The 22025-nt window shown below is 39.9% G+C and overlaps 1 protein-coding gene across 1 annotated transcript in view; it reads right to left on the bottom strand.

The window, feature by feature from the left end:
• The window catches only part of CCDC196 (coiled-coil domain containing 196), a 41821-nt gene extending 22237 nt beyond the window's left edge, over positions 1 to 19584 (bottom strand). Inside the window, exon 1 of the mRNA XM_055539017.1 lies at positions 19524 to 19584. Within this exon, the coding sequence (XP_055394992.1) occupies positions 19524 to 19584 (61 nt within the window). The remainder of the gene's footprint in view (positions 1 to 19523) is intronic.
• Positions 19585 to 22025: the final 2441 nt, after the last annotated feature.

Below are 22025 nucleotides of genomic sequence, written 5' to 3'. Positions count from 1 at the left end.
ACAAGCTTCTCATTGCGGTGGCTTCTCTTGTGGAGCTCAGGCTTTAGGTGCACGAATTCAGTAGTTGTGGTGCAGGCTTAGTTGCCCCATGACGTGGAATTTTCACGGGCCAGAGATTGAACCCGTGTTCCCTGCATTAGCGGGCAGTCAGATTCTTAACCACTGGACCACCAGGAAAGTTCCACTGCCTAACATCTTTTAAATTGTATTTTTTAACAGCAAATGTATAAGGAATTATACTAAGACATTTTCAAGTTGTAGGATTTTAGAACTGTAAAGGATATTTTTTAATTGGAGGATAATTGCTTTACTATGTTATGTTGGTTTCTGCTGTACAGTGTGACTTGGCTATGACTATACATATATGCTCTCCCTGTTGAGCCTCCCTCCCACCCCGCACCCCACATCCCAGCCCTTTAGGTCATATAGGGCACTGGGCTCAGCTCCCTGTACTACATAGTCGCTTCCTGCTAGCTATCTATTTTACACAAGGCAGTATATATATGACAATGCTTCTCTCTCAATTCATTCTCCCCCCTCCTTCCCACACTGTGTCCAGAAGTCTGTTCTCTAAGTCTACATCTCGATTGAAAAAAAGGGAAAGTTAGCCGCTCAGTTATGTCTGGCTGTTTGTGACCCGATGGACTGTAGCTCCCCCAGGCTTCTCTATCTATGGGGATTCTCCAGGCAAGAATACTGGAGTGGGTTGCCATGCCCTTCTCCAGGAGATCTTCCCAACCCAGGGATCAAACCCAGGTCTCCCACATTGTAGGTAGATTCTTCACTATTTGAGCTAGCATCTCTATTACTGTCCTACAAATGGGTTCATCAGTACCATTTTTCTGGAGTCCATATATATGCATTTTTATACAACATTTGTTTTTCTCTGACTTACTTCACTCTGTATGACAGGCTGTAGGTAGAACTGCACAGGATTTTAGTAAAGCAGAGAAAAATTAAATCTTAAGTGATTTTAAAACAAACCTAACATGACATAACTAACACTTTGCCTCTATTCCCATCTTAGTGATCTTTCTAGACAACATAGAACCATTATATTATTTGCATAATAATAATAGCAACAATAATAATCCTTTGCCTATGAAATCTAGCCTCAAATAAAAGTATTAAGCCTGTGAGATATTCAATTTCTCTATAAATAGACCAACCTAGTTCTGATATGTGTATAATGTCATGTTTAATTATATATTCTACAGTTTAGTCTATTCAGCAAAGATGCAGAACTTGAAGAAGACTGACACATGGAAACTGTTAGTATGAGATTAAAAGCTGCCAACAACCTTCAATCATCATTACTCACAGTGATTCCTGATGAGTAACAGGATGATCAATTGCACTGCCCAAGTACACCGAAGAGGGTCTCATAGAGAAGGAGCTGCTGCTATGCCCATTCTCTCTAAAGGTGGAGGGACTGTCAGATGAAGTCTGAGTTCCTCTGCTCAACTGAAGACAGGCAGGCAGTCTTAAAAAAACAGAAATTGCACTGCGGGATGCAATGAATTCTCAAAGGATCTGAACTGGACTCTGGGACAATATAATGCCATATTCTGACAAGTTAGATTTGAAATAACTGACCAAACTAGCTAGCAGAGATTAGATATTGAAAATACTCAGTACTGGTTAGAGTATTTGTGGGAGCTTCACAGTTCTGGTGAAAGTGACCATTGGCACACTTCAGGGAAGCGATTAGACAATATACTGCATATCCATAGCCTTAAAAATAAAGATGCTGCAAAATTGTTGATAAATGTTTGACTGTGCAGTGATATTCTTAATATATGGGGAAGCTTATTATACTGGTTTCTCTACTTTGGGGCACAGTTGAAATTTTCATAAACTTTTAAGAAATGTTTATCATTTTTGGTTCAGGAATTCTAATTTTTAGTGATCTATTTTAAGGAAATATCATAGATTCAAAGATTAATGAACATTCATTATAAAGTCATGAAAAATTGAAAATAATCTAAGTTTCTAACAACAGGGGAATAGGTGAATAAATTATGATATATCCATGCAATAGAATTCATTGAGCCATACAAATCTTACTCTGAAAGATTATTATTAAAAAGAGAAAACACTCAAAACACAATATGAAATAGAAACAAACACAAAACAGCAGAGTCTATGTGTGTGTGTGTATATGTGTGTGTTTGTTTAGAAGACTGAAGAAGATACACTAAAATCAAGGTGCTCTCAGTGATCATATTTTCCTCTGTTTTTCTGGACTTTCCAAATTTTTTTTTTATATTAGCACATTTTACTTTATTTTTTAATTTAAATTTATTTATTTTAATTAGAGGCTAATTAATTTACAATATTGTATTGGTTTTGCCATACATCAACATGAATCCGCCACAGGTGTACACGTGTTCCCCATGCTGAACCCCCCTCCCACCTCCCTCCCTGTACCATCCCTCTGGGTCATCCCAGTGCACCAGCCCCAAGCTTCCTGTATCCTGCATCGAACCTGGACTGGCAATTCACTTCTTATATGATATTACACATGTTTCAATGCCATTCTCCCAAATCATCCGCTTCCTCCCTCTCCCACTGAGTCCAAAAGACTGTTCTATACATCTGTGTCTCTTTTGCTGTCTCGCACACAGGGTTATTGTTACCATCTTTCTAAATTCCATATATATGCGTTAATATTCTATATTGGTGTTTTTCTTTCTGGCTTACTTCACTCTGTATAATAGGCTCCAGTTTTATCCACCTCATTAGAACGGATTCAAATGTATTCTTTTTAATGGCTGAGTAATATTCCATTGTGTATATGTGCCACAGCTTTCTTATCTATTCATCTGCTGATGGACATTTAGGTCGTTTCCATGTCCTGGCTATTATAAACAGTGCTGCGATGAACATTGGGGTACACGTGTCTCTTTCAAAATTTCTCTAATGAGCACGTGGAAACTTTTAAAATTAAAAACATTTTTCTTATTGTACAATCAAAATATTCTAATTTTAAATCTAGGAAAATAAGAAGGAAGAAAACATGGAAACATCTGTATTTAGAAATAATAATAGATTTAAAGCCAAAACAAACAAAAACCTTTCAGGTCACTTGGAGATAATTCTGACAATAAAGGGTATCTGTTTCAATCAGCACTGAAGAAGGGAAAACTACACACCCAAAGCTTACCCCATGTGAGGCAGGTTTCCGTAGGGAGGTGAGGAAGAAGAGAGAGAAACTCATGGGCTAGGTGTCAGGTAGAGTCTTGGAGATGCTGGGAATTGTGAGTGAATGTTTGGGGCAGCAGCTGCCATCTGTAGGAGGTTATAGGAAGGGACAGCCATGGAGAAAGGACTTAAAAGATTCTTACTCTGCCTTCAGAATGCACTCTCCATTTTGGGATGCATGTTTCTCTACTCTACTAGAAGTAAAGAGTGAAGAGGGTACAGTATTATACTAATACTTTCCAGGTGTTTGTGTCTGAGCATGAAAACAAGTTGAGGATGAGCCAACTGAGGCCCGACACAATTTATTGAGTTCTAACATTATTCCCAGATAACTTGTCCCAGATATGCAATTACAAGGCTTCTCCATCCATGGGGTTTTCCAGACAAGAATACTGGAATGGGTTGCCATTTTCTTCTCCAGGGGATCTTCCCAACCCAACTGGGTCTCCTGCACTGTGGGCAGACTGTTTACCTTCTGAGCCACCATGGAAGTTCCAGAAATCTGACCAACTTTTTCTCACATGACTTAAAAAGCCCTATTCTAGACCAGTGGTTATCTTTTTTTTTTTCTTTTAGCAACACATGGGACAAGCGTTGTTCCTATAGCAGACATATTTGCATGGTGTACCCAGAGTTGAGACATTTCTCCAGATTAAGAAAGCAATTCTAGTGAGCATAATGTTCTTATAAAGAAATATTTGACTGGACTTTGATCTATATTCAAAAACAGTGATCAATTCACAAATGCTGGCTGTCTTTAACAGGCTGATCCCTTGGGTAGGGCAATGAGAGTTGTCACCCTGGGCCTCCGATGAGGAGGCAGGGCCGTGTAGGTGTTGCACCTATTCTTTTTTTTTTGAATGTAATTGAAGTCACTTTCAAAATTTCTGCCTGTAATGATATCCCAAGAGGCTTATGAAAATTGCTGATGGTGTAACTGGCTTCCGAGTGAGAGATTAGTGTGGGCAGGCAGGATGGTTTAAGTTGCCAGGGTCTTACACTCCTCTGGGAGTGGCCTTGATCTTTAACTTTTCTCAGAATCAAATACAAATAATCTCACTTGAAAGAAGGCTGTTCTGTTTTTCATCTTAAATAGGCTCTTTTATTGGAGAAGGAAATGGCAACTCACTCCAGTACTCTTGCTTGGGAAATCCCATGGACAGAGGAGCCTGGCAGGCTATAGTCCATGGGGTTGCAAGAGTCGGACATGACTTAGTCATTAAACCACCACCTCTATAGGCCTTTATATCTTGAAATTAAAACTGAGTCGTAGAAAAGTAAGAATGATGGCTAATGATATTCATTAACCAATCTGAACATTTACTGTACACAAGGCACTTATTTTAAACTGTAAGGATTCAGCAGTGACCAAAGATAAGCAAGGTTGATTTCTACTTTTATAGTTTTTATTCTGGTGGATTGCCGGGAGCCAGCGTGAGGAACTCTGCCCGTGGCAAAGGTCATGAGGAAGGAGGCTTGGCATACGCAAAGGCGGGATCGAACCTCAGGACTCCCCCTGGAAATTCTCGAGCATCTACCCCCAAAACCAGAATCTGCCTACTTTACTGCTTTGTGCTCTCACCTACACCTCTGACTTTACGGGGGACTATCCCCCACCACCTTTTTCGGAGAAAGGGTTAACTTAGAGCTCCAGTTAATAATAATTCCTGGGTGTGACAGGAGTGTTTCAACCTACAAACTCCTCTGAAGGTTCTCTAGCCTGCCTGACAGGTTTGTCCGGCCACATATGATTGTTCACAGCCTCCCAACCGTGAGAGGCACGAGATGCTTTAAACCTTCTAAAAACAGATTCTTTAGAAAAGTTAGGAAATTATTAGTGTAGTATAGTGGGCTGATTAGAAATTGTATTGGTGAAGGGTTTTTCATTTGTTGAGCCAATGTTTACTGCTAAGTCTCCACATCCCCTGCCCTTATACACATTAATGAATATATAGAAGAAATAACTATTAACCTTTGATATTAATCACGTTAGACCTTAGGCTAAACAAATTCTTTCCTTAATTAAAACCCACTGCACCCTCACCCTATAAGAATGTAACCTTATCTGGTGCCTTCGGAAGGTGGCATCTGTTTTAAGAATAATCACTCCTGGAGAAATAAGTGTTCTGGTTGACTGACTGCTGTCACAAGGAGAGGGTCATAAATTGTTAGCAGGCCCCCTGGCCAGAAGATGATGTAACACCCCTAATACCTTTGTATACATTTGTATGAAGCACCTGATTTTGATAAAAGTCAGGACTGCTGACCCCACGTGACTTTTGTATTACATCTCTGTGTATAAAAGTGGACCCTGGAAAATAAAGAATGGGATCAGTTCCTGGAAAGACTGGTCTCCCCATGTCTTTCTTTCTCTCACCTTCTGGCTGAATTCCCATCTGGAGCATGGAGGCTCATCAAGCCTACGAATTATGCCTGGGCTTCTAAGATCTGACTGGGGAGGCCTTAGCGTCTCCTCTCCTTTGGGAGAACAGAAGGATGCCCGCGGCCTACGTAGGTGACGCGAATTTCTTGTCTTGAAATTTTATTGGCTTTCCCTGTAAACCAAGTTATTCAGCCTCTTTTCTCCACTGAATTTTCCTGCTGAGCTATCCTCACTTATCCACTCTATAAGTCTTTAGTTAATATTTAATCAAGCAGTTGTTTCCTGAGAATCCGATGCCGTCCCCACTTTGAGTTTCTCTGGATCCACCGGGTCTGGACCCCGGCAGTGGATGGAGACTGACACTGGACAGGAACAAAACAGGGAGTATTGTTGGTTCATTTGCTCCCTCATTCAATTCATTCATTTAGCTAACACATACCAAAAATGCCTAACATGTGCTAGGCCTTCTAGATGCTTTCACATAAATTATCTCATGTAATTTTTACATTAACTCTGCACAGAAGTACATTATTATCTCCTTTTTATAGATGCATAAATAACATAGTTCTCTGTAATGGTAAAGAGAGGAAGCAACTGATATATGTAATATAGGAGACATGTTAAGTAAATTACAGTAATCTGTACAATAAAATACTATATTATGCAGCTACTTTTTAATGTAGCTTATAAAAAATCTCTATGTTGCTGTTATAGAAAGCTATCCAAGATATAGAGGAATTTATTAAGAAAGGGCAAAAATGAAGAACAGGGTTTAATATCAGCTAGTTTAAGTTTTCTTTTAAAGGTATTCTCATACCTATTTTTGTATATGAAAAGTATATAAATGATTATTACATAAATAATTCAATAGTGATGACTTCTGGGGAAGGAGGTCTGGTAATTTAGGTTGAGGGGAATGCTTACTTTTAATTGTATATTGATCCTTTTGAGAGTCTGAAATGTAAACCATATATATTAATCACTTTTTCAGTTAAAACTGCTGTGCTTTAGAAGAAAGTTGATTGGCTTTCTGAGAGCTTCAGGGCTATGACTGGCTTGCTCAAGGTCATGAGTATTTAGTTCCAGAATCTTCAGTTTAGGAATGAAGAGAAGTAAATGTCATATAAAGGAAAAAAGGTATTAACTTGTATGCTTGTAGGTTGATGTTGCGTGTATGTGTGCCTGTTAAAAAGCAAGGTCCTGAACAAAACTGAGGGGCCCAAGCTAAGCTGGATGAATTAGAATATGTGTTAATGTTTCAGCCTTTGTATTTGCAGTTCCTAATACAGTACTTGGCAGTAGGAGATAATTAATGTTTGTTAAAAGCATGTGAGATTATCTGAGGATATTAGAAGTAAGAACGCAATGCAGGTGATTTGCATGAAGTTAGTTTCTGGGGTTGATAATATGGTTTGATCATCCTGGCTAGAAGAAGATGCAAGAGAAAATGTGCTTCAGCATATAAATTACTCAGTTCTTTCTTATCCCAGTAGAAGGCATATCCCCCAAGTTTGCTGATTTGGAAAATCCTTTTTTTTTTTGCAAGGACTGAATTCCCTTGCTCGCTATTTATCAGTATTCTGCTGACAAGCCTTTTTCCTTCCCCGTCTTTATCCCCCTTTTTTGTTTTTCTTGTTAAAAGAGCTATTTTTTAAGAAAGCAGTTCAGTAGCCCAACTATTTCAAAATCTCATTTCATCTCATTTGTCATTTATTAATGGGTCTATTTTCTCTCCAGTGTTTCTTATCCCCCAGATATATTTGAGGAAACTCTTTTTAAATCCTTGGGGCTATTATCACGTCACTAGTTCTTTTTACTGTTTTTTTTTTTTTTTTTAAGTCAGGCTCAGAATTTAATCACTCTATATATTCCTTGCCTCCCCTCTCCACCTGGCTTTTCTATTTCAGGCACTTTTCTTTTCTCTTCTCTTCTAAATCTAATATTCTGAAAAATCCCTAGTGAGTCCAAGCTGGATATATTTTTGTTTTGAGAAATTTGTCAGATGGATTATAATCTATTACTCTAAGTTATTTAAGGGTAGTCTCGTCTGTTTTTAGCTAAGTTTCCTGTACCTTCCATTATTAGGGTACACGAAGGTACAGTTCATTTGGTTGGTATTTAATATTTTCCCCGAATTTTGACTTGCTATTGACTTCTTAATTCATAAAAATAGGCTTCTTTGGAACCCATTTTTAATAAACACTGCCTTCTAAACATGTCTATTTCTGTGTCCAATACTAAGGGCCATTTTAATGTTCTTTACATTTCAATATTCACATGGTGCTATTGAATAGCAGACTCAAGAAAAGAAAAAATCCTTTGCTTTTAGAAGGATAGTGGAGAGAACAAACACTAGGTTCAGAGTTAGGAATATACTGTTACTCTTTCTGTTTCACACTCCACCCCCCTCCCCAGGCTTTACCTATCCCTCTTTGCCCATCTAAAATCAATCATCTTTGCCTGTCTTCTTATTTAATATTGAAAAAAATGCATAAAAAATTTGCAAAGCCCTATGAATGCCTGTGAAAAGGGGCATTATGTAAATGTCCAGTATTATTATGCTGGAATTTTGCCATTATTCTGTTTGCAAAAGAATAAGGTTTAGAATAATATTATGTTCTTTCAATCTCCAGTCCAAGGAGGTTCAGTTACCAAAATACCGGGACAATGGTTCCTGTATGGTGCGGTGCTGTGCTGTGCTGTGCTTAGTTGCTCAGTCGTGTCCGACTCTTTTCGATCTCATGGATCTGCCAGGCTCCTCTGTCCATGGGGATTCTCCAGGCAAGACTACTGGAGTGGGTTGCCATGCCTTCCTCGAATTCTTTACTGTCTGAGCCACCCGGGAAGCCCAAGAATACTGAAGTGGATAGCCTATCCCTTCTCCAGGGGATCTTCCTGACCCAGGAATTGAACTGGTGTCTTCTGCATTGCAGGCAGATTCTTTACCAGCTCAGCTACCAGGGAAGCCCTTTTATATGGTAGGCCCATAGCAAATCTCCAAGACAGTAGATTTGTGCCTTTTTTAAAAAAAAAAGATGACTGCTTTATTATTCTGTTCACTCTCTTGGGAGTCATAGCAATGGAGGGAACTGAGCACAGGCGTGCTGTTCTTGCTTATTTTGCTTAGATGAGGGGGAAAGTAACAAAGGAGCAGCTCCTGGCTGCAGCCCAAATGGTTCAAATAGTTCAGCTCACACATGAGAGGGGGAAAATGATGTTACATAATGCAAGTGAAATTTGTATAAATATTGACACAGTGTATATAGGAATGCCAGACAATCTTACCTGTCTTCTGAGAAACCTGTATGCAGGTCAAGGCGCAACAGTTAGAACCCTGTATGGAACAATTGATTGGTTCAAGATCAAGAAAGGAGTATCACAGGGCTATCTGCTGTCACCCTGTTTGTTTAACCTATACACTGAGGACATTATGAGAAATACTGGGCTGGATGAGTTACAAGCTGGAATCAAGATAGGTGGGAGAAAAATAAAAAACCTCACATATGGGGATGATACCACTCTAATGGCAGAAAGCAAAGAGGATCTAAAGAGCCTCTTGATGAGGGTGAAGCAGGAGAGTGAAAGAGCCAGCTTAAAACTAAATATTAAAAAAACTAAGATCATGGCATCCGGCCCCATTACTGCATGGCAAATAGAAGGGGAAAGGTGGAAGTAGTGACAGATTTCCTCTTCTTGGGCTCCAAAATCACTGCGGATGGTGACTGCAGCCATGAAATCAGAAGACAATTGCTTCTTGGCAGGAAAGCGATGACAAACCTAGACAGTGTGGTGAAAAGCAGAGACATCACTCTTTCGACAAAGGTCCATATAGTCAAGACTTTGGTCTTCCCAGCTTTCCTGTATGGTTGTGAGAGTTGGACAGTAAAGAAGACAGAGCGCCAAAGAATTGATGCCTTTGAACTGTGGTGCTGGAGAAGACTCCCGAAAGTCCCTCGGACAGCAAGATCAAACCAGTCACTCTTAAGGGAGATCAACCCTGAATAGTCACTGCTGAAGGATTGATGCTGAAGCTGAAGCTCCAGGATTTTGGTTATCTGATGTGAACAGACGACTCATTGAAAAAGTCCCTGATGCTGGGAAAGACTGAGGGCAGAAGGAGAAGAGGGCATCAGAGGATGAGATGGCTGGACAGCATCACTGTTGCAATGAGCATCAGCTTGGGCAAATTCCGGGAGATGGTGAGGGACAGGGAGGCCTGGCGTGCTGCAGTCCATGCAGTTGCAGAGAGTCAGACATGATTGGGTGACTGAATAACACCAATAACATATAAGACATAAGGATAAGTAGTGCCTCCAGGGCCACTGGAAAGTACAGGCGGTACTAGACATTCCTAGATGTAAAGTAGCTAACATCATACAGTGGGCAATTTAAGGGCACAGAAAAGCTCAGCCGGCCTCAAAATACCTCTTGGTCCCTGGATACCTGAAATCTCCACAATGATACCTATTCCATTGGGTTGCATTTGCAGTGAACTATTCCATTAGACCCAACCTCCTAGGTCTCCCACATTGGATTTCCCAGGTGGTGCAATTGTAAAGAACCCATCCGCCAATGCAGGAGACAAAAGAGACCCAGGTTCAATCCCTGGGTTGGGGAGATCCCCTGGAGAAGGGAATGGCAACCCACTTCAGTATCCTTGCCTGGAGAATCCCATGGACAGAGGAGCCTGGTGGGCAACAGTTCATAGGGTTGCAAAGAGTCAGACATGACTGAAGCAACTGAGCATGCATACATGCATTCTATTAGAGACCCTGTGTAAGGCTGCTGCTGCTGCTGCTAAGTCGCTTCAGTCGTGTCCGACTCTGTGCGACTCCAGAGATGGCAGCCCACCAAGCTCACCCGTCTCTGGGATTCTCCAGGCAAGAACACTGGAGTGGGTTGCCATTTCCTTCTCCAACGCATGAAAGTGAAAAGTGAAAGCGAAGTTGTTCAGTCGTGTCCGACTCTTTGTGACCCCATGGACTGTAGCCTACCAGGCTCTTCCATCCATGGGATTTTCCAGGCAAGAGTACTGGAGTGGGGTGCCATTGCCTGTGTAAGGCTAGGTACTTTTAATTAATGAAACTAGCACGGAGAAGGCGATGGCACCCCACTCCAGTACTCTTGCCTGGAAAATCCCATGGATGGAGGAGCCTGGTGGACTACAGTCCATGGGGTCGCTAAGAGTCAGACATGACTGAGTGACTTCCCTTTCACTTTTCACTGTCATGCATTGGAGGAGGAAATGGCAACCCACTCCAGTGTTCTTGCCTGGAGAATCTCAGGGAGGGAGGAGCCTGGTGGGCTGCCGTCTATGGGGTCACACAGAGTCGGACACGACTGAAGTGACTTAGCAGCAGCAGCAGCAACACCTAACTTGCTGTAAATATACAAAGGATTGATTCTCTAATCTTCATGGAATAGATGATTTTTGGATGAGAAATCTTGAAGGTTGAGTAAAGTTTGACAAACTGAAAGGCCTTGTGTGTAATTAGATGATGTAGACTAGATACAATACAATAGGTGCTAAGCTGTTTATGTTGCTGGGTTAGAATAATATGTGATTCATTACCTGTTATAGGCCCAATATAATAGTCAAACAAAACATATTCAGTGAAAAGTGAAGTTGCCTCTACAAATCCTAGGCCACCAGTACAATATCCCTGATTTTATAGTTTCATATAGATGGAGGAAGGATAGTGAGGTATTATAGATTGAAGGGTAATATGAAAAAGAAGTCACTGAGACTTGTATATTCTCTAAGAACTCTGTTGGCATTGGTTAATTTATCACAGGGATTTGGAGTTTTGACGCAGGGCCCAGTGGTAAGGCCAGGTAAGAATCACAGGATAGGAGATGGAGGAAATAGCTATTACTCAATTCCTGAATCACTCTGTCTATTGCACAGAATTAGCACACAATACAAGTTAGTCAAAATAGTGAAAACAGAAAAGGAGGTAATGACCCATTCCAAAGAAAAGCCTCTGACAGCCTTCATTTGCATCACTTCTCAGCAGCAAAGAGTCAGGTCCTGCAGCAAAGAGTCACTGGGCTCAGGGGTCTCATTTTTAAGGAGTCTGCCCATAGGGTGTGGCAGTCATGCCCCTGGGAGTCTTGTCTCTATTTACTCCTTCTGTTCTAGTGACATCTTTCCTTGGATGCTACCAAACAAATTCCTTATCTAAAGTAGCACTCTTCATTTATCAGACTGAGAAATTGCAGTCCTAAACCAGATGTTTGAAAGCAACAAATACAGAAGTTTGCTTTGGTCACTGTGACTCCATCTTGAATTACTTACTATAGCTTAAATCCTGTGAGTTTCACATAACACAAAAGAAATCATATCAAAATAATTGGAAGTATTTCATAATACTTCCATAATAATAGGAAGTATTTCATGTCCTCTATTCTTTTGAAGAGATAAAAGTCATAGAGCAACATCTGGTAGCCCAGAATGTACAAAGAGCATATTAATGGTTCAAGGGTTCAGAAATATTTCCCATAAACATTTCACTATTTATACCAACACATTCTTCTTTAAAATGCAGGTGTCAGTCAGAAAAGTTTAAATCAGATTACCTTGTATAACCTACCTAAGATGAACTCCAAAGAGAGAATAAAGATTATAAGCGGAAATAGAGGGGGAATGTTTAGAGCTTGAGGCGCAGGTAGAAGTCAAACTTATAGGTGGGTGTGAGTGCTCTGGCAGGCTGAAGGCAGTTGGGGAATCCTGCAGGAATGGGGGTGGGTACAGCAGGAGAGGGAGGAGGCAAACTGCCTACTGTGCAATTTTTCCTAGGGCAGCTAATTGCTTGTGCCCAGAAAATTGCCTCTGGAAGCCTTGGGCAATATGCAGTAGGTTTTCCCTGATGTCTAGTTTATCAGGTTAAGTTGAAATTTGGTAGGGAGGAGAGGAGAAGAATGATGAGCTGAAAGAATTCCTGCGCTGGAAGAAAACTTAAAGGTCATCAACTTTTTCAACAAATCAACTGTACTAACAAAAGAAGGAATTTGAACATACAGGAACTGTACCTTAGCCCAAGTCAACCCACCACAAGTGAAAATATCTTTGGGTACTAAATGGGAAAGTGCAAGGGGGCTTCACTTGATAATTTTTTTCTGGGATTGATTCTGGTAAGAAGGATATATTAAGTAAGGGAAAAGATCTTAACATTCACTGAGTCTCTATTGTGTCCGGCTTTTGTACTGGACACATTGTATTTATCTTACTTTTCATAGCAATTATGGAACAAGTTGTCACCATCATGTAATATAGGATTAACAAATCCTCAGATTAATAAATTTGCCCACGGTTACTTAGCTATTAAGAAGCTGAGTTAGAATTTGAATTCAAGGGTGTTTGACTAGGCACCCTGCCTTTTTTCCCATGGACACTTATTAAGTGTCTACTATATAAAAGGTACAATGCTAGGTGCTTTAAATAAGGAGATGATTAGGGATATAAACCAGGAGCAGATTCTTTCCTTGTCTCTCAGAGTTTATAATCTTAAGAAGAAATCCTTGAATTGATTAACCAATTGTCTTATAATGTCCCAACCTGATAAACAAGTGGGGGAGATCATGTATAGCCATGTAAGTTGGCAGATACTCTCAGTGTTAATAAAACCTTTTGAAAAAATAAGGTGAGGTTTCACACATGACCAAAACCTTTTTTATTAAACCTTTATAGCTTTGTGTGGCATATAGAACAATGTTCCCAATCTGTCCAAAGATATTAATAAGTTCAGCAAAACCAAAAACAAACCCCAAAACCTGGTGCTAGCAATATTTTCTTCAAAAGTACATTTCAAAAATATATGTGAGAAAAATACTAAGCACATTTCTGTTGCTCTTATTATGCAAAAGTCTGTTACCAAGAAATGGTGGGCAATTCTAAGAACAAGGGGAGTTGCATATGTAACCTAAAGAGTAATTGACTGGTGCTCAACTTGTTAATTAATGCAGAGCCAGATTTGACCATTTTACCAGCTTAAAATAAACAGTAGTGTATGTTGATTTTCTCATGATCTTCAGCCTACACTGTGCATATTTGAGATATGGATAAAATTTTGATTATGTCTAACAGTTACATTTTCTTAGAGACCATCTTTTACTGTCTACTTTAGACCAGATGCTTATATTTTATGAGGTCCTGTTGATTTTTCATCACCACATTATATGAGATCAAACATGTATGGGAAACACTGATCTAGAACTTGCTGCCACGTTCTTACCGTACCCTGATTGCCAGTTTCCCAAAGGGTAGACTCTAGTCTTGATTTAGTTTCCAACTTTTTGAACTTTTGGTACTTTATCAGACAGATCCACAGTGCCCAATGCACATAGATCTATAGTATTAAATGCACATAGTTTGAACACTTTCCTTACACACTTGATGACAAAAACCAGAAATGTTGGGTGTCGTTTCAGGGGTTCCAAAGATCTGCAGTCCCTTATGTCTCAGCGCAGAAAGAATTCAGCAAGAGGCTGAGTGATAGATAAGAAGTGACTTATTAGAATAGTATACTTGTGAGACTTACAAGCGGGTGGGTGAGAGGGTGCCATGCCCTGAGAACTTACTCGTCTACCATTTTATAATCAAAGGAAAAGTGGGGAGGGGGAGAAGACCTTCATTGTCTTGCTTGAGTAGACATCATGCTTCTGTCATCAGTTCCTCCTCCAGGTTGACCAGGGGAGTTCTCTTGTCCTTACACGGTTAAGTTAGGTCCACAGATTATTGTTTTTTATGTGTACAGAGAGTGTGCCCTAACTTACTGAGCTCACTGGGCAAGGTGTGGGTCTCTTTCTACCATTGTTTTATTGTTTTTGGTCTTGTCTCGTGCCTCTGTTCCGTGGTTTTAATGTTAAGCAAGCCTGCTTTGTTTGGTGGTTAAGCAAACCTTTCTTGAGTAATCATCAACTTACAGGAGTCCCCCATATTTTTTCTACTTACAATTCCCTAGTGGGATTAATTACTTAATCACCTACTTTGTTCCTTTACACTGTCCCTATCAAAATTACTTTACCTGAGTGGTTAAAACAGTAAATTCTATACATATTTTACTACATTTAAAAAAAGGCATCAAGGATGACAGTGGTACATGAAAATGTTCCTTAGAATCTAAATGAGAAATAAACTCATGAGAATATTTTCATAAAATTAAGTAAAAAGTTGGACACAATTTTCATAAGGAAGTTATTCATTGGTGTGTTCTCAACATTTGGTGTAGTGTCTGACACATAGTATACATTCAACAAATATTTGTTGAATGGATAAAAAGGTTGTTTTAGCTTTGAGGCTCTTTCCTTGGATACCCATTTAACCTGTTTACTTCCTAGAGCAAGTTACACAATTTATATTTAATGTCTCCCTGTTCCTGTTTCTGTTTCCCTCCCTGTTCCCGAACATAGTGTGATTATAAAACTTCTGGTAAATCTCAGATTAAAAACAAACAAGTTAATAAAAAACTCTGTTGTATATAATAAATGTTAAAACAATTGTTTAAGATTTTTTTAGGAGGCTTTATTTTAGAAGTCATTTATATACCTTTGATTACCATATTAGGGTGAACCATATGTAATTGTCATTTTTTGGAGGTCAAAATAATGGCAATTTCATTTGGTGTGATCTTAGTTTACAAATTACCAGCTAATTTATGTCTATAGTTCCAAGTGATGAAAACACTGAAGCTTGAAGAAAATGTACTTTAATGTTCATTAAGAGGGCTCTTTGCTTCCAAATGCCAGGGACTGAAAGTGATCTAAAAAATTAGAACAAATATTATAGCATCTTCATTAAAATATGTGAAGCTGACATTTTTACTATGAACTTTTATGGCTAATCATAAATCTGCCACTATAGACTGTGGAATGACCATCTGAATGTATTGTAAAAAGATTTAATGTCCTTAAATATTGATTACTTTACACATAGCAGTCCCTTCCTTTTCTGAAGTTGAAACAAGCACTCTCAATTATTAAAAAAGATTTCATGTATTTCATAATTAAGAACATAATAACAAATTGAATCTATAGCTTGTTTTTAAAAATACTGCCATTAATGATAAAAGGCAAGGCGATTAATTTTGATCTTTCACTATTTGAACAATTTCAAATTTCCGAATACTCATAAAATCATTTGAAAGGCCTAGGTCTGGGCTAGGACAATGGCCCTAGGACCACAACAGAGATCATGGGCAAAGTCCTACGGAGGAAATATAATAACTTTTGCTTCTGTTGTCATCCCTGACTCCTTTAGCTACTTGTGGGCATTGATTCAAGGAAATCCCAGCAGAAAAACCTTCAAAGCAAAGAGGTATAAAGGGAAGAATTATAAAGGTACAGACTGCTGCTCCTTCCTTCTACTTGTAACCAGCGTGTCCCCTTTTGTCTCCCACTCTCTGCTTAGCGAGAAAAGGATTAGGCTGTTTACACAAGAATAGCTGGTTTTCTAGGCTAGCTAGTAGACCTTTGTGATGTTAGGGAAATGTGAGTGGTTGATATGCTATATTTTGGTGAATACCTTCAAGACATCTTCAGTGCTTATATTTACTTATACACTAAAAAAAATAGTACCGTGGATGCTATGGTGCACTGTAGTTTGCTTTGTAAAAATTAATATATATTATTAACATCACTCCCCATCACTCATTGTTCTTGTACAGCATTTTTTTTAGAATTAAGATTCCATTGCGTGACTGGTACGCCACAATTTATCCAAACAATCCTCTGTTGTTGTTACTAACTTTGTCTGAATTCATTTCTTTACTATTATTGACAACATCACAGCTAAATCTGAGCATAAATTCTTAATTATTTTTTTCAGGATAAATTTAGCAAATTCTAGAAGTGGAATTTCATAATTGATAATTGAGATTTTGAATGATTTCCTGAAGAAAACATTTAGCTCCCAAGAGCAGAAATAAGGAAGAGATATGAGATAATCAGGTGGCCCTTTCACATTGGGGAAGCTTCTTCTTCTTCTTTTTAATTTGTTTATTTTTAATTAGAGGATACTTGCTTTATAAGATTATGTTGGTTTCTGCCATACCTCAACATGAATCAGCCATAGGTATACATGTGTCCCTTCCGTCTTGAACCTCTCTTCCACCTCTCACCCCATCCTATCCCTCTATGCTGTCACAGAGCAGCAGGTTTGAGCTTATACTGGGGGAGCTTCTGACGAGGATTTCAGTTAGCCAGGTTAGAAATATGGAACATATATTTGGCACCTCATACTTAGGCAATTATTTTAGATTAAGGCCAGAAAGACAAGTGAGGAAATCTGAAAATGGTTCACTCTTTTGGAGTATTTATTATGTGTCGGGTAGTACTCTAAGCATTTTCTGTGTATTACGTTACTTTATTCTTATGATAATTTTAAGAGGTAGATAAAGAAGGGAGGCAAGAGAAGTTAACTTTCCCAGTGCCCATTTCGAGGACATGGCAGAACACAGAGCCATCTGTGCTTTGAATCACTGTGCTTTGTTGCCTCTGGTCCAAGACACTGGGCTGCTCAAGCAGACACGCTAGGACATTTCCCAAAGTGCATACTACATCTTTTTAAAATCTCCTACTTTTCTTTTTCAGAAGCTTGAATTTTTTTTCCAAAGCCACATTCTCTCTTGACAGTAAGTACAGTGACTTTAAGCTTAAGTACTTTACTATTTGTCACTAAGCATGGATGCCATTTAAAAATTTGATCTATGTTAATTACAAGGTGATCACACCATTGTGATTATCTGGGTTGTGAAGATCTTTTTTTGTTCTGTGTATTCTTGCCACCTCTTCTTAATATCTTCTGCTTCTGTTAGGTCCATACCATTTCTGTCCCCTTTATTGAGCCCATCTTTGCATGAAATGTTCCCTTGGTATCTCTAATTTTCTTGAAGCTATCTCTAGTCTTTCCTATTTTATTGTTTTTCTGTATTTCTTTGCACTGATCACTGAGGAAGGCTTTCTCATCTCTCCTTGCTATTCTTTGGAACTCTGCATTCAAATGGGTATATCTTTCCTTTTCTCCTTTGCTTTTCACTTCTCTTCTTTTCGCAGCTATTTGTAATGCCTTCTCAGACAGCCATTTTGCTTTTTTACATTTCTTTTTCTTGGGGATGGTCTTGATCTCTATCTCCTCTACAATGTCATGAATCTCCATCCATAGTTCATCAAGCATTCTGTCCATCAGATCTAGTCCCTTAAATCTATTTCTCACTTCCACTGTATAATCGTAAGGGATTTGATTTAGGTCATACTTGAATGGTGTAGTGGTTTTCCCTACTTCAATTTAAGTCTGAATTTGGCAATAAGGAGTTCATAATCTGAGCCACAGTCAGCTCCCGGTCTTGTTTTTGCTGACTGTATAGAGCATCTTCATCTTTGGCTGCAAAGAATATAATCAATCTGATTTTGTGGTTTGCCATCTGGTGAGGTCCATGTGTAGAGTCTTCTCTTGTGTTGTTGGAAGAAGGTGTTTGCTATGATCAGTGTGTTCTTTTGACAGAACTCTATTAGCCTTTGTCCTGCTTCATCCTGTACTCCAATAACCTCAGATATGCAGATGGCACCACCCTTACGGCAGAAAGTGAAGAAGAACTAAAGAGCCTCTTGATGAAAGTGGAAGAGGAGAGTGAAAAAGATGGCTTAAAGCTCAACATTCAGAAAACGAAGATCATGGCATCCGGTCCCATCAATTCATGGCAAATAGATGGGGAAACAGTGAAAACAGTGGCTGACTTTATTTTTTGGGGTTCCAAAATCACTGCAGATGGTGACTGCAGCCATGAAATTAAAAGATGCTTACTCCTGGGAAGGAAAGTTATGACGTACCTCGACAGCATATTAAAAAGCAGAGACATTACTTTGCCAACAAAAGTCCATCTAGTCAAAGCTATGGTTTTTCCAGTAGTCATGAATGGATGTGAGAGTCGGACTATAAAGAAAGCTGAGCGCCGAAGAATTGATGCTTTTGTACTGAGGTGTTGGAGAAGACTCTTGAGAGTCCCTTGGACTGCAAGGAGATCCAACCAGTCCATCCTAAAGGAGATCAGTCCTGAGTGTTCATTGGAAGGACTGATGTTGAAGCTGAAATTCCAATACTTTGGCCACCTGATTTGAAGAACTCAGTTTGAAAAGAAGACTCATTTGAAAAGACCCTGATGCTGGGAAAGATTGAAGGCAGGAGGAGAAGGGGATGACAGAGGATGAGATGGTTGGATGGCATCACTGACTCAATGGACATGAGTTTGGGTAAACTCCAGGAGTTGGTGATGGACAGGGAGGCTTGGCATGCTGCAGTCCATGGGGTCGCAAAGAGTCGGACACAACTGAATGACTGAACTGAACTGAACTGAATTACAAGGTATGGCATCACCTGTTGCTATGGTTTAATTACTAAATTGTGATAGTTGGTTAAATAATTATTTTTGTGTGACCATACTTGATCAAGACATTTTTTAATTCTTATTGGATATATTCTCACTGGATATATTCTTTACTTTCCAAATAGCTCAGTTCCTTTTCTGTGCTAATGAGTAGTACAGCAAAGCAGTTAAATGAATGGATGCTGGAGCTGAAATGTTCAGGTTCTAATTCCATCTCTGCCATTTATTTACTAACTGTGTGAAATAGGGAAACTTTGCTAGCTTCTCTGTGCCTTAGTTTCTTCTTCTAAATCTTCAAATCTGCGTTTCCAGATTTGACTACTCAGAATTATAGATTTGCATTTGAAACTGCCTAGCAGTATCTCAACTTGACTATGTAAAAGGCATCTCAGACTTAACATCATCAATAGAACCTGCCTTAGTCCTTCCTCTGCCCTGACCTACAAGTGGCACCAGCACTTGCTGTTTGCTCAAAGTCCAAATCTTGGAATTCTCCTTGATTCTTCTTTCCCCCTCATTTTCAAACCTAATCCATCAGTGAATCCCAACCTCTTTACCTCTAAAACATACTTCAAATCTGCCTACTTCTTCCATTCCCACCAATACTGCCTTATCCATGCCCCCACTGTCATCTCATGTCTGGGCTCCTGTAATAGTTTCCTTATTAGTGTCCGTTCTTCTGCTCTTACTTCTCTAATATCCAATCTACCTATGACCAAAATGATTTTTTTAAAGCATGAATCATATTACTCACCCTCTTACTCTGAATTTCCCAATAATTTCTTACACATTTAAGATAAAGGTCGCACTCCTTCATCTTACTTTCAAAGTCTTACAAATTTGGTGGTGGTGGTGGTGGTGCTGCTGCTAAGTTGCTTCAGTCATGTCCGACCCTGTGCGACCCCATAGACAGCAGCCCACCAGGCTCCTCCATCCCTGGGATTCTCCAGGCAAGAACACTGGAGTGGGTTGCCATTTCCTTCTCCAAAATTGGTGCTATAGGGGGTTAAATAGCATCCTACCCCAAATTCATATCTACTTGGAACCTCAGAATGTGATCTTACTTGGAAATAGGGCTTTGAATATGTAGTTAAGTTAAAATAAGTCATACTGAAGTAGCATGGGCCCTAAATCCAATGACTAGTGTCCTTATAAGAAGAGGCAAGGGGGCTTCCCTGGTGGACGGTGGTACAGAATCTGCCTGCCAATGCAGGAGACATGGGTTCGATCCCCCAGGAAGATCCCACATGCTGTGGGGCAACTAAGTCTGTGTGCCACTACTATTGAGCCTGAGCTCTGGAACCTGAGAACACAACTACTGAAGCCCATGTGCTCCAGAGCCCATGCTCTGCAACAAGAGGAGACCCCACAATGAGAAACCCGTGCCCTGCAACTAGAGAGGAGCCTTTGCTCGTCACAACTACAGAAAAGTCTGTGCAGCGATGAAGACCAAGCACAGCCAAAAATAGATAAATAAATAAATTTTTAAAATCTTTTTAGAAAATTTATTTATTTTTGAGTTGAAGGGTAATTGCTTTGCAGAATTTTGTTGGTTTCTGCCAAACATCAACATGAATCAGCCATAGGTATACACATATCCCCTCCCTCTTGAACCTCCCTTTCATCTCCCTCCCCTCCCCACCCTCTAGGTTGTTACAGAGCCCCTGTTTGAGTTCCCTGAATCATACAGCAAATTTCCAGAGGCTATCTATTTTACATATGGTAATATAAGTTTTCATGTTACTCTCTCCGCACATCTCACCCTCTCCTTCCTACCCCCACCCCGCATCCGTAAGTCTGTTCTCTGTCTGTGTCTCCATTGTTGCCCTGCAGAAAACTGCATCAGTACCATCTTTCTAGATTCCATATATATGTGTTAGTATATGATATTTCTCTTTCTGACTTTTCTTCACTCTGTATAATAGGCTCTAGGTTATTAAAAAGAAAAGGAGAGGACACAGAGACTGGAGATAACAGAGAAGAAGGTCGTGCAAAGACAAGGGCAGAGATTGGAACGATCCAGTTACAAGACAAGGAGCACCTATGATTGCTGAGAGCCAGTGGAAGCTGGGAAGAGGCAAGGAAAGATTCTCCCCTAGAGCCTAGATCCTTTACGGATACAGGTTCTGCTGACACCCTGATTTCAGACTTCTGGCCTCCAGAACTGTGAGAGAATATAATTTATGCTGCTTAAGTCACCAAGTTTGTTATCTTGTTAGAGCAGCCTTAGGAAACAAATATAGGTGTATTTATAACTCACTAGCTTCAACTCTATTGCCCTTTCCGTGCCCTCTACCATCCAGCCACACTGGTCTCCCTGCTGTCCTTGGTGCTGGAATACCAAACTGGTTCCCACCTCAGGGCTTGTTACTAGTTACTTCTTCTCCTTGGGATGCTCTGATATTTGCCAAGTGGTGCTAGTGTTAAAGAACCCACCTGCCAATGCAGGAGACGTAGAGGACATGAGTTCGATACCTGGGTCAGGAAGATCCCCTGGAGAAGGAAATGGCAACCCACTCCAGTATTCTTGCCTGGAGAGGAGCCTGGCTGCCTACAGTTCATGGGGTCACAAAGAGTCGGACACGACTGAAGAAACTTCGCACGCATGTACATTCTTGTCATTAGTTGGCAGCTTAAATGTCACTGTCAGATTCCTTCCTCAACCACTTTCTAAAGTAACCTTCCAAGCACTATCACATTACCCTACTTTAATTGTCTGCTTGGCGCTTAGTATAATTTGATGTTTCTTATTCAGTTAAATATTTATAGCATTTGTTTCTACCTTCTCAATACACACACACTCACACACACCAAACCCATGTGTGTACAAAACCACTTTGCCTAATATATAGCCACTAGCCATATATGGGGAGAAGGCAGTGGCACCCCACTCCAGTACTCTTGCCTGGAAAATCCCATTGACGGAGGAGCCTGGTGGGCTGCAGTCCATGGGGTCGTGAAGAGTTGGACATGACTGAGCGACTTCACTTTCACTTTTCACTTTCATGCATTGGAGAAGGAAATGGCAACCCACTCCAGTGTTCTTGCCTGGAGAATCC

The sequence above is a fragment of the Bubalus kerabau genome, chromosome 10, assembly GCF_029407905.1.
Source record: "Bubalus kerabau isolate K-KA32 ecotype Philippines breed swamp buffalo chromosome 10, PCC_UOA_SB_1v2, whole genome shotgun sequence".
Taxonomy (NCBI): Eukaryota; Metazoa; Chordata; class Mammalia; order Artiodactyla; family Bovidae; genus Bubalus; species Bubalus kerabau.
Note: the sequence above shows the minus strand (reverse complement) of the source record. Positions and strands in the feature narration are given on the sequence as shown.